The 13,885-nt window shown below is 38.1% G+C and overlaps 1 protein-coding gene across 2 annotated transcripts; it reads left to right on the top strand.

Moving 5' to 3' along the window:
* Positions 1-10,236: 10,236 nt before the first annotated feature.
* Positions 10,237-13,478, top strand: mych (myelocytomatosis oncogene homolog). 2 transcript variants are annotated; one of them, XM_079841258.1, is made up of 3 exons: positions 10,237-10,635; positions 11,417-11,959; positions 12,114-13,478. In XM_079841258.1, exons 2-3 carry the CDS (start codon positions 11,428-11,430, stop codon positions 12,647-12,649), a joined length of 1,068 nt encoding a protein of 355 aa, XP_079697384.1. In that variant the 5' UTR covers positions 10,237-10,635; positions 11,417-11,427; the 3' UTR covers positions 12,650-13,478. The 2 variants fall into 2 exon arrangements, with proteins under 2 accessions (XP_079697384.1, XP_079697383.1); XM_079841257.1 differs by lacking the exon at positions 10,237-10,635 and having other exon boundaries at positions 11,218-11,959; positions 12,114-13,477.
* Positions 13,479-13,885: the final 407 nt, after the last annotated feature.

The following is a 13,885-nucleotide window of genomic DNA, read 5'->3' as shown; positions in this document are numbered from 1 at the left end:
GCATGCGTTTACTACAACATTATGTTAATTAAGTTACTCAAAATATTTAAGTAAAGTACCAAACATAGGTTTATTTGTTGAAAATGTCGATTTTTGTGTTTTTGTTTGCGGTTTTATCTCAGAAGGTTTTAGTGTAAGCCATAAGTAAAATATTTAAACCTAATGTGGTCTAGAAAACGATACAACAGGTTGAGTAAAACCGAAAGTGTTCATTGATAAGTTTCAAAGAAATGCTTCAGCTAAACAATACATAAATATGATGTTTTTTGAAAATGTAAAAATGCAAGAAGTTTTCTGCGTTTAGGGTTAGGGGATAGAGTATACAGTTTGTTCAGTTTAAAAATCATTATGTCTATGGAAAGACCCCATAAAACATGAAAACACAACGTGTGTGTGTGTGTGTGTGCATCTGTTTTTCATTCTGACACTGAGCTCTTTCTCTTCTTCTGATCGTCTTCTCACTTGATGGATGGTGTGCGCCAATGTGTGAACTTTTTGCATTCTAAATGTTTGCACAAGAAACCGCACATGTTGGCGCGCGTGCGTTTCGAAACAAATCAATGATTTATTCTGAGATCTGAATTATTTCTGTCACATTCTGTATTTATTTTTGAGCTTTATGATTGGTGGTTGCTAAGGCAAAATTTGTCATACTTAGGGTTAATGATTCAAACAAATCCCAAAAATATTAACCTACAGGATTCTGTCTTTATAATTTGTACTTCATATGTGCTCAGACTTACAATTTAAATATTTTGTATTTTGGTAAATAAAATGGATGAGATCCATATCTACAGACCAAAGTGTGTTCTTTCACTTGGGCCAATAAAAAACACTTAACAGTATGCTAAAAACTTAATTCATCATGCGAGTTAAATACAATGGCTGTACAAAAAGAAAACGCTATATAATCTAACATTTTCAGAATTTTCCTCTATAGTTTGAAAGCAACATGTGTGCTTTACAACTAGGGGTGGTTGATTATGAGTTCACTTTTTTAACTTGAGTTAGTGTGTAATGTTGCTGTTTGAGCATAAACAACATCTGCAAAGAGCAAAGGGAGATATTTATACGCAACAAAGGTGGAGAGGCCATGTTGTAGTCGAGCACATTCGGGAATCTGGTCAAGCTGCCGCATCCGTCTTTTCACATTTATAGCAGTAAGGTATGTAACACAAACGCCATAGCATGTCATAAAAGCAAGATGACAACATAAGTTATAACCGTAATTAAACTAAACTATTCTATCTGAACTAACCTGTTCTATCTTCATGCTGCAGACATTCTCTGTCTGAACGCACATGAACACCACCACAAAGTCGTAAATACCAGTGGGAAGTTTGGGATTTTCTTTAGGCAGCGGCTTTTTGCACAAAGATTTGCACTATAGATGCTATTCACACCAAGTGCAAATAGCTATAGATGCTATTTACACCAAATGTTAGTAGAAACTAGATTTAATTTTCACTCAGAGAAAATAACATATTTAATTAATAATAATTGCTATTTACTCTAAGTGCAAATAGTGATAGATGCTACTTACTCTAAGTGCAAATAGTGATAGATGCTATTTACTCTAAGTGCAAATAGTGATAGATGCTATTTACTATAAGTGCAAATAGTGATAGATGCTATTTACTCTAAGTGCAAATAGTGATATATGCTATTTACTATAAGTGCAAATAGTGATGATAGATGCTATTTACACTAAGTGCAAATAGTGATAGATGCTATTTACTATAAGTGCAAATAGTGATAGATGCTATTTACTCTAAGTGCAAATAGTGATAGATGCTATTTACTATAAGTGCAAATAGTGATGACAGATGCTATTTACTCTAAGTGCCAATAGTGATAGATGCTATTTACTATAAGTGCAAATAGTGATAGATGCTATTTACTATAAGTGCAAATAGTGATGATAGATGCTATTTACTCTAAGTGCCAATAGTGATAGATGCTATTTACTATAAGTGCAAATAGTGATGATAGATGCTATTTACTCTAAGTGCAAATAGTGATAGATGCTATTTACTCTAAGTGCCAATAGTGATAGATGCTATTTACTATAAGTGCAAATAGTGATGATAGATGCTATTTACTCTAAGTGCAAATAGTGATAGATGCTATTTACTCTAAGTGCAAATAGTGATAGATGCTATTTACACTAAGTGCAAATAGTGATAGATGCTATTTACTCTAAGTGCAAATAGTGATAGATGCTATTTACTCTAAGTGCCAATAGTGATAGATGCTATTTACTATAAGTGCAAATAGTGATGATAGATGCTATTTACTCTAAGTGCAAATAGTGATAGATGCTATTTACTCTAAGTGCAAATAGTGATAGATGCTATTTACTCTAAGTGCAAATAGTGATAGATGCTATTTACTCTAAGTGCAAATAGTGATAGATGCTATTTACTCTAAGTGCAAATAGTGATAGATGCTATTTACACTAAGTGCAAATAGTGATAGATGCTACTAAGTGCAAATAGTGATAGATGCTACTAAGTGCAAATAGTGATAGATGCTATTTACTCTAAGTGCCAATAGTGAGATGCTATTTACTATAAGTGCAAATAGTGATGATAGATGCTATTTACTCTAAGTGCCAATAGTGATAGATGCTATTTACTATAAGTGCAAATAGTGATGATAGATGCTATTTACTCTAAGTGCAAATAGTGATAGATGCTATTTACTAAGTTGATATATTCTATTTACACTATATAAAAGTAGCAGTTCTTTGCAATATGTCTAAATAGTAATTACATGTAATTTATACTTTATTTTGACAGATACATACTATTTGCACCTCGGTATTGTTGTACATTAACAGGATGCAATAATAACATAGAGTGTAAAGATTATATTTATTAAAATGATTAAATGGATGCCGCCTTAATGGGACAGTAAAAGACCTGCCGACACCTACCCCTAACCCTACCTAATAAATGCTTTTATTATAATTAAACATTTCGTTAGACACTTTATTTCCACATTTAGAACATTTTCTTATTTTTTTACTGAAAGTAAAATTCATTTCTGGTGTAATGTGTGATGAGAAAAGAGATAAGAACAAACTCCGAACCCATGTCAATCGCATCAAAATCAAGAACCCATTAGCCATACACTTTACTGACTGCACCACTGAAGACTTTGCAATACAAGTGCCTTTTTCAATCTTGTTTGGCCCAACCAGGCATTGTTAGGTGAAGCTAGTGCAAATAGCACTTGCCAACAAGGCCCGCTATTTGCACTTGGTGTGAATAGACACTCCGTTTTCTTTAAACCCCGATCTGTACGAGTTGGAGGCGTGTCAGTGAGAAACATGGCAGAATCAATGAATCAACGTCTGTAGTTGAATATAACGGGTATTTAGCAGTGACAGTCATGCTTTGTCATTTACAACAAAGTAAGCTAACATTTTAATATAACAATTAGCCTAATATATAACGATACAGTGTACAGTGGCTTCATAGATTAATTAAAAACGTAAAAGGTTCAAACTCGTCTGATGCGCATTCTTTGTTCTTCCTTTTCTATAAGCAGAGTTAACAAACATTGCTGTATTTTTGTGAAATTCATTAAAAGAAGGTACACCGCCATCTTGCTCCGACCAAAAAGACTTGAACGCACATGATGTCGTAAACACGACTTCTCACCTCGTAAATAACATCCCAGGAGGAATTGAACGCACCATTACAACAGCTCCCACATGAGCGATTTATCATGACAGAATATGCTAATCAATGAAGATAGTTAACTCATAAATTCATCAACTAACCATTCAGAAACGTCCTGTCTCATTCTACATGTTGTCACTTCTTCTTGAGTCTCTCCATCATTGTCCGACTCCGGTTTGATCATAAAAGGCTGAACAGTTTCTGACATTTTCAGTGCGTGTCTGCGTGAGGTAATCTGAGCTGTTAACATGAGCTCTTAAAGCTCCGCCTTCTTCTAGAAATGGGGCCAGCTCATTTGCATTTAAAGGGACACACACAAACAAATAAGGCGTGTTTTTGCTCACCCTCATAAAGTGACAATTTTAACATGCTATAAATATGATCTGTGGGGTATTTTGAGCTAAAACTTCACATACACACTCTGGGGACATCAGAGACTTATTATACATCTTGTAAAAGGGGGCGTTATAGGAACCCTTTAACACAGGGGTCTCCAAACTCGGTCCTGGAGGGCCACTGTCTAGCAGAGTTTAGTTCTAACCCCAATTAAACACACCTGAACCAGCTAATCAGTGTCTTACAAGGGCCTAGTTCAGGGGTGTCCAAAGTCGGTCCTGGAGGGCCACTGTCCTGCAGAGTTTAGTTCCAACCCCAATTAAACACACCTGAACCAGCTAATCAGTGTCTAACTAGGCCAGGGGGGTCCAATCCTGCTCCTGGAGGGCCACTGTCCTGCAGAGTTTAGCTCCAACTATGCCTAATAAGAACTTGATTAGCTGGGTTGGAGCTGAACTCTGCAGGACAGCGGCCCTCCAGGAGCAGGATTGGACCCCCCTGGCCTAGTTAGACACTGATTAGCTGGTTCAGGTGTGTTTAATTGGGGTTGGAACTAAACTCTGCAGGACAGCGGCCCTCTAGGACTGAGTTTGGAGACCCCTGCTTTAACATATAGCTACCTGTTCACAGTGAATAGCATCACTACATAGTATAAGTACATAAGCAAGTGTCCAAGAGGAAGGAAAACGTCATTCAACCATGCCAAAAAAAAAAAAAGTATGAATTGCACAAGTAACGTTCATATGTGTACTGGCTGATTCCTCCCCACTTGAGGGGCCCCTTAAGAGTCTTTAACTGTCGCTGGTGTGTGGTCAAATTGACAGAGCATCAAAAGCAGAAGTGAAACCTGTCAGAGAGTAACAGTAAAGCGTGGCCGCTTCTTTAAAACTTATCAATGAACACTTTCGGTTTTACTCAACCGGTTGTAGCCTACTGTTTTCTAAACCTTATGGCTAACACTAAAACCGCTGAGATAAAACCTCAAAAGTACAATTAAATACTGTTTTTATCTATTAAGTTAATATACTAGCTAACATCATTTTACAATGAAGAATACATTACAGCATTTATTAATCTTGGTTAATGTTTTTTACACTGTAAAATAAATCTGTAAAATGACAAAAAGTACTGGCAGTTTATTACCTGTATAATATACCGTAATATTTCTGTTAACCCTAAAACACAATTCAAAATTTGGTAAAACACCTGAAAAAATAAATACGAAAAATTCCATCAGATTAATACGGTACATTGTGCCCTATTTTTACAGATTTTTTTTTTTAGTGTACATATCTGAAATTAACTTTAGTATGTGACATTAACCAGTGAATGCATGGACAAAACTTAAATGTAATGTAAGTGTCTGTAGAAAAAACAATATTAATATATGACTGAAAATAAATGCTGTGGAAATATTGCTTTTTGTTAGGTAATGATGGATAATGCATCAATACTATATATATATATAATCTTTTAGATTTTTTTTATGCTATTTTTTTTTAAATTCTGACTATTTTTCTCCATGCATCAGTGCAGCGAAAAACAGCAAAGAAAAAAAAGTCTATATATGGCCTGCGTTCTGTTGAAATGTGTGAGTTATTTCCTGTACGTTTTCTGTAAGTTCAATGTCTGCGCTTCTGCATGTGTGAAGCCTGTTGAAATGCTTCCCACAGTTTCTTATACACCCAAAAAGGAAGTTAACAGCCCAAAGAAGGATGCTGAAGGTAAATCGCAGAGGAAGAGGATCGTGTAGAATATCAGCTTCCAGTGAATTGGCCTTTTCCAGTGAGGAATCAGTTACAGTCTGTGACTCTAGATATACAGCATCAGTGGGTGACGTCCACTAGGACCCCCGTGGAGCAGCATTTTCTCAGTTCAAAACAGTTACTATCACCGATTTACAGGCAGAGCTCCCCCCGACACATCCCCCTCCCCCCGCACACCACACGCTTCTAAGGAAAGCTGTGGCCAAATGTGTTGCAATGCTTGATTGCCTGCAGAGAACATTGTTAGGTGCATGTCTTTCCTCTTATCTTCTTTGTCTTCCTGTCCCGGTGCCCCTCGCTGAAGATGACAATATTATCAGGGGGAACAGCAAAACCACGTTAAGCCATTTTGAACCTCACTTACAACACCTTGTGGTAGAACTAGGTACGAGAATCTGCTGTCCATCCTTACTCAAGCTAACATGAGCTGAATCAGCAAGGTTAAAGGTCGCGAGAAGCAAGAAGCGCCGAATTCAGAATGGCATACTACCCCTACTATTTCGGCCATATCTTTATATGGAGAAAATAGTAAGAATAGTGCGCTATTCTGAATTCGGCCAAGGATGCTATTTTTAAAACCAGTTTGGTGCAAGCTTGGGTCAAACTTCACAAAAAGAACATTCTGCTTATTCTAAGCAGAGAGATTCAAAAACATTCTTTACTCAACCAATATGGACACATGTATAACCTTAAAAGTCATATAAAGGGTCCCAGTTTCAAGACTAAAATGTATTTTTGAGCTGTTTTAACTGAACACAACTTGCACTGGCATTTCTTAAAATATATCAGTGCCATTATTTTGTGTCAAGATGCACACCAGTAATGTTTCTTTTTCTAAGGCATGTTCATTAAAGCTACTTAAATGTCCTAATTGAACTAAAGCCTAATCCTGGCTTAATCTAAGTCCTGTCTAAGCATTTTAAACATTATTCAAAACTTAACTATGTATAAAATTCATGACATAGCATATAATAAGTATACTACATAAATGCATGTCATTTCTAACAAAGCCTTCTTAGGTTGAAAATTAAGTGCAGTTTAACAAGTTTTTCAGGTTTAATCTGTGCACTGTAAAAAAATATTGTTGGTTTAACTTAAAAAAGTAAGTTACTGTACCTGGTTGCCTTACAATTTTGAGTTCATTGAAATGAAAAAAGTTAATACAATGAAGCAGATTGGTTTAATAAATAGAAACTCAAAATATGTTATCTGAAGCATATTAATTAACTAGTTGATTTGACAAAAGATCAATCCTGAAAATAATTTTGGACAATTTGTGGATGTGAAAGTGGTTATCCGTTGTATAACAAAAAATCCCCTTCACATGCATATGTAGAAACTCAAAATATTATGTTATCTGAAGCACATTAATTATCATATAAGTTGATTTACAAAAGATCAATCATGAAAATAATTTTGGACAATTTGTGGATGTGAAAGTGGTTATCCGTTGTATAACATAAAATCCCCTTCACATGCATATTTGCATTCTATGATGATTCATTTATTGTAGGTGTAAACCCTTTTCTTTATTTTATTTTTATTTTTAACTTTTCACTTTTCAAGCAGCCATACAGAAAAAAATCAACTGTATTCGACTCTTTCTAAGGGACTGTAAACTTTTGCTTGCAGTCAAATGATTTTGTACAAGCTCCATGTTGATCACATGGTGCATTCCAGCAGGTTCCTTCAGCACAGGATGACAGCGTGTGAACATTGCCTTTGCACACCTTAGGCTTTCCTTTGTACATCCACCTCAAAATGTTCTCCGAGAGAAAACAGAAGTGTGTAAATGCTTCTGCAGTAAAATTGCAACATTTCTTTAAGCAGTGCTGATGAGGCTATGTTCCAAACAATGGGATTCTTTGTTAATTGAACACAAGGCTTTTAAATGGCATGTCCACATGTCTGAAAAATGTAGCTGGACTACATATGGGAACTATTTTAGAGATAGCTAGAAGCAATATGAATGAGTGATGCAAGACTTTTAAACACAGTCTTGGACTACAATGCCTCCCGTCGGGTTTAACAACCACACATTACCTCCACAAACTGCATGAAAGCTGGTCTAACAACAAACTGACAAGTAAAGGACAGAATTATTTATAGTCTAAAAAACCTAAACATCAACAAAAAAAAAATTTCTGTGTCTACTGTATTTTGAGATGATAATTTTGAGTATGCACACACCTGGCTATGTTGAGAGCAATGCATTCACGCTCATAATAATGAATTGGTTTGAGTAGAGCCAACTCAAATTAAACAAATTAGTTCAATCAAACTAACTTTTATGAGTATTTAACTTTCTTTTTCTTTTGAGTTCTCAAAACTGACACATTTCATTGTTTTGAGTTTTATGAACTTGCATAACTTAAATTTATCCGAAACTGGGCTGGGCTTTATATTTCCCAGCATGCTTTGCAACGACACTAAAATGGGACAGTAAATGCCAAAATTAAGTGTTATATTATGTTTTTTGTGTGTGCAAGATTAACATTAAGTGGGATATTTATGCAAGTTTTGTTACGCTAGCTTAGAAGAGTTTCTGTTGTTGTTTTTTTGGTAGGGTTACTCATCATGGTGTCTAGTTTGAGAACAGATCTATGTTAAATGTATTATAGCTATTGCTGTCCTCATTCAACACGTGATATGCTAATGCTACCAAAGCATTGTGTAACCAATTAGCAAGACGGCATTTATTAAATTAGCTAGCTAAAGCTATAGTCAAGTTTCCACTACTATACATTTGAGATTGAATGATATTTTTAAGTTAAATGTATGAATGAGCTAACTCGAATATTTAAAGTCCTGTTTACTTAAACTTTCATTTTCTTAACCTAAAAAATTTGAGGCAACCGATTGTCTCAGTTTTGTTTGAGTTTTGCCAACTTATTCGGGTTTACAGTAATGTAAAGTGTGCAAGCATCCCATTTCATTCCCATCTCGTTTCATTAGTGGAATATATGCAAATATGAAACGCTTTCTAGATCAAAGCGTTAAGGCTACACTAAAAGCATGGTTCTAATGAGGTTAGGTGATACGGGACAGCTGTGGGAAGGGAAGCAAAGCGAGCAGTGTCGTAATGCTGTACATCTGTCTGGAGTTCACTGGGTCTCGGTACACTAGCCTCATTCATTGGCCTCTAGGTGGCAACATCTATAGGACTTTAAAATACATGAAACTCTGCCCATTTCAGTCACTGTGAATTTACTGTGAATCACTGTGGATTTACCAAATGTTGTGTATGGTAGATTATTATTGCATTCAAAAGCAATCACGTTTACTTTAGGTATAAGTTTCTAAGTGTTTGAAAACCATGTTGCACTTTATGTGCACTTAAAGAGTAAATACCCAGTATTGTCTCTTTAATATGAGGTCAAACATAAGAATTATGTATAATAAATGTTTTTAAATTACTTTTAGATTGAATATAGCCTCGCGTGTTCCATTGCAATGAACGTGTATGAGAATTATATCAAATTTACAGCATTTCAAATACATTTTTTAACACAGGCCTATATATTTAGGTAGCCTATGTGTTTAGGTATGTTTTGGAATTTCCTGAAAACCTTAATGTGACAAATGAGTTTTTAAAAGTGCAAATACTACCCTGTAATGTCTCTTTAATACGAGGTCATACATAAGGATAATGCATAATAAATGTTGTTTGATGAGTTTAAGGTGTAATGCAGCCTGTTCCACTGCAATGAACGTGTATGAGAATTATATCCAATTTAATGCATTTCGAATACATTTTTAACATAGGCCTATATATTTAGGTATGTTTTGGAATTTCCTGAAAACCTTAATGTGACAAATGTGTGTAAATAATACCCTGTAATGTCTCTTTTATAAGAGGTCATGCATAAGGATAATGCATAATAAATGTTGTTTGATGAGTTTAAGGTGGAATGCAGCCTGTTCCACTGCAATGAGCGTGGTGTATGAGAATGCTATCTTCTCTTTGTTGCATTCTGAGGTCAGTGGTCGTAAAGAATGCAGGATTCCGCCCATATGTCGAATTCGCGGGAGACTCATAAATCATTCCCGCCACCTGAGAGGGGGTGTTTCACCCCGCACGTGTTGAGCCGGATGCGATTCTTTTGTTACGTAACCAACGCCTATATCTTTCTCATATGCTTCGCAGTCGCTCTAAAGTTCATTTTTATATCTCTTAAGTCGCGTGAGATGTGTTGCAACTGCATGCAAGGAGTGTCTGTGTGAGAACAGTATGTCCTTGTACGTATATTACCCGCCAAAACAGACCACAGAGCACAACGTGATCGAGGCTTTCTTTCTCTCTCTCTTTTTGTGTGTGTGTGTGTGTGTGTGTGTGTGTGTGTAGACACTACTATCGCAGTTGCACACCAGACCGGCATTTGTGAACTCGCACACGTGTGTGAGCTACAACCCCCCTTCTTTTTCTTGGAATTGTGTGGTTCATTGAGTCCACGAGCGCTCCGCCGGAGCACTAGGTCGGACAAATGTTCCCTTCATTCCACCACTGCCATTCCAGCGCTTTTCCGTGCAGGATCATATTGATTATCAAGCCACAGACGATAATTAGGCATAATCACAAAAAGAGTTTTCATTCAACATTTGTCGAATGAGTTTTGGCGCGAGTTTTCATTGCGGATGACTACTGGAGTACATCGGCCCTTTAAAATTAAATGGCCTCCATTCGTCGCCACACCCACTGCCAGCTTCTGTCCGCGTGGGCTCTGACATGCCGCAAGGAGGCTCTGCGGGTTTTCAACTATTTTTAAAATATTTTTTATAAAGAATTATTTTAGACTGACCGTCGTTTTCAATCTCCTTTTCGACATAGCGCTCGGGAAAAAAAGGTAAGTCGTGACTTTTTGCTCTTTTATGTCTGTCTACCGGCTTCCTCCATATGAACCTCCCTAGACTTTCTCAGGATGTGCAAGAAATCGGTAAAAGTGTTTTGTAAAGTTGCGTTAATACGGCTTTTTTTATGCTTTGCACATACTTTTATATGACTTTTGATTCCTTACGCGATAGCACATTGCATGTCTTTTCATTTATGGTCTATTCATTCATTCACTCGCATGTCAATTTACTTGCATTTTGTGCAGTGTGTATTATTATATTAAATCTATTTAAATAATACTGTCTAATACATATACTTTAGTTTAATAAAGAATAACTAACGTCCAGGGAATTGTCTACAGCATAGTTCATTTAAAACACTTTATTCAAGGAATTCACTTTTTTCACTAGGATTATGAATAATCCTAAAAAAATCGTTTGTAATTAATTTATGACACGCATATTGTGGTGCGTTTTTGTTAATTTACTTTCAAAGTCAATTGAACGATTTAACTTGGGGAAAAAAATGGTTTGGAACAACTCTCGTGCGGGACCTTTCCAGCTGTTCATGACATCACTGCACGCCGCGACTCCGCCCACTTGGGCGGGGCCACCATTGTAAACACGAATAAAATGAACGCGCGAGCCGGGAAACTTTGCAATCGGCAGTGCACAAGAACAACACGTTGCAGGCCGTTTAGAAACACACGCTGTTAGTTGGGTGGACTTTTTAACTTTTGGATGCACACTTTTCCTCTCTTTAAAGGATTCTTTTCTCGTGCGCTCTCCTGACAGGTTCCCTGAAGATGTTGCAGGCGTGTTCTCCATCGCACGAGTGGCTCTGCGACTCCGAGCCGCTGCTGTTTGACGACGAGTTTTGCCTGAGTCTCATGAAGGACTTGCAGTCCATCCCCACGCCGCCCCAGTCCCCTCCGATGAAAGCCGGGCTCGCGAAGAACTTGTCCACGGTGGACCAGTTGGAGTTGGTATCTGAACTTTTAATGGAGGATAGCGACTTTCTCCAACTGGACTGGAACTTTACCGGCCACGCTTCTTCCGCGGACGACCCGCTCTCGGACTGCCTGTGGCGCACCGACGGAGATAAACAAATCGAGGATAAGCTCTCTGCGGTGCTCTCCACGAGTCCCTTGCTCTCCGATATTGACACTGAGATTTTTGCCGAGATCGCCGGCTCTACGCTGGATTGCCACAATGTGGCGCTCGCTTGTCAGGCTCTGGAGAGCGAGGACTTACCGCTGGACAGTCAGGAGCTGATCGAGTCCACGTCTGATTACGGTTCACTGTCCACTGGGGGAGAATCATCTACAAGTGATTCGGGTGAGTCATTTAGAATGTTATGATTCATTTAGAATGTTTTGAGTCATTTAGAACGTTTTGATTAATTTAGAATGTTTATACTCCGTTGCATGCACGTGCGTCAAAGTGATTGCAATCAAATGGCGCAAACATTAACGTGATTTTTGCTCCACAGAGGAGGAGATTGACGTTGTGACCGTCCGGCGGTCGAGCACGCTGACCCGTTCCCAACACCAGCAGCAGCTGGAGGACAGTCGGCGTGAGCAGGAGCGTGCTCTCAAGCGCTGTCACTTTGAAATCCAACAACAGCACAACTACGCCGCCCCGCGGCCCGCCTCTCCTCCCCCGCCCTCCCCCCCTCTCAAACGCTCCCGAGGGTCCGGAGACTCCCACCGGAGCTCAGGACGCTCCCGCAGTCTGGCCTCCCGACAGGGGGCGGACACGGAGGATGAAGAAGAGAGGCGGAGGACGCACAACGTGATGGAGAGGCAAAGGCGCAACGAGTTAAAGAACTGCTTCCTTAGGCTACGGGACAACGTCCCCGAACTGTCCAATAACGACAAGGCTTCCAAGGTAGTGATTTTAAAGCGGGCGAAAGAAAGCATCCGAAATCTGGAAACGCAGAACCAGAGACTTGCGCAGAAGCGAGATAAACTTCGAGAACGACAAGAACAGCTGAAAGCCAGACTGGACCAGCTCAAGAGACTGTGAGCGTCTGGGACTGAACTCACTAGATAGTCGTCTGGGACCCCACTGGTTTTCGAGGACTGTAACACTTTTGACTGACTGTAAAGATCTCTCTGGATATTATGTTGCCGTTAAGTTCTGTTTGGAAACATGCATGGTCAATGCAAGAAATGTTCTCAGTGTTGTGACTTGTGCATTGTGCTCAAGTCACTTTGTTCTCGAGTCTTAATATGAAACCGTTTCGTATACTGTATGTTGGATACATAATCAGTTAAATGCATAGTTAGCCTTAAAAGAGACCCTAGATGATCCTCACACATTCTACCTATTTGTTCTTGGCATACACATCATTTATTGTAATGTTTTGGGCTGGATCCAAAGGATGTTAAAAATAAGGGGTTGAATGTAATTTGCATATGATTACATTTTTTTTTTATAGACTTAAAGTTTGCATTTGATGTTGATGTTCAAACTGGAAAGATAAACTATATTGGATTTTAGTTCATGCATAGCTTGTATTGTTGAGGTTTGGAGTTCTGGGGGGTGTTCACACACTGTTTTTGACTCCATGTGTCTTTACTCTGTCGGTTATTGTATGTTCCCTCCTGTTTCATCGTTTATCTACCTCTACCAGGAAGAAACCTGGCTATTTTATTGCCTTCATAATGGCAACATAGAATGTTTCTTCAAAATTTTTTTTTTTTTTGTGTAAATACCACCTGTTAATTATGTATCATAAATTATTTAGGCTTTTTCCTCTTGGTTCATTTGCAGGTTTTTGAAGAAAAGAAAAAGTTCTGTTCATCCTCAACTGCACTTTGTTTTATAAAGTAATAAAGAATGAGCAAGATGACTTGTTGTGTTTGCATCTTTCTTGGCGCCGTTAAGAAAATCCCATCAGAACTGTGTTTAATGATTATAAGGTGTGGTTTCTTCACAGGCACACACACAGAGTTGCACAAGACTAAAAGCTTTAAAGAAAAGAAGGAATGTTTGAAGGAATTCGGGTCAAGGTGAGGGGGTGGCTGGCTTGGCGTTTGTTGAAAGTCTAAAGGGCCTGATTACAGCGGGTCAATAAAACATTAAAGTGTAGGAGTGTTATATTGCCAGGGAACTCATGAACAGTAGCACTGACTGAACCTACACGGCCTAAAGCATAGCCTTGCTTCATAGCAAACAAGCCTAAACCACATACTTCAGATCAGTAAAACGGAAAATTTGGTTCCATGCATTTCTCCCTTCCGTTTCCCACCATAACCC

This window comes from Gobio gobio, assembly GCF_949357685.1.
Source record: "Gobio gobio genome assembly, chromosome: 17".
Lineage (NCBI taxonomy): Eukaryota > Metazoa > Chordata > Actinopteri > Cypriniformes > Gobionidae > Gobio > Gobio gobio.
The sequence above is the reverse complement of the archived record's forward strand: the minus strand, read 5'-3'. Positions and strand labels throughout refer to the sequence as shown.

What these genes read in the sequence shown, in the direction of transcription:
- mych (XM_079841258.1), top strand. Translation starts at nt 11,428, where the DNA reads ATGTTGCAGGCGTGTTCTCCATCGCACGAGTGGCTCTGCGACTCCGAG. An exon ending in ATCATCTACAAGTGATTCGG is followed by an intron (nt 11,960 to 12,113) that starts GTGAGTCATTTA and finishes TTTGCTCCACAG; the next exon opens with AGGAGGAGATTGACGTTGTG.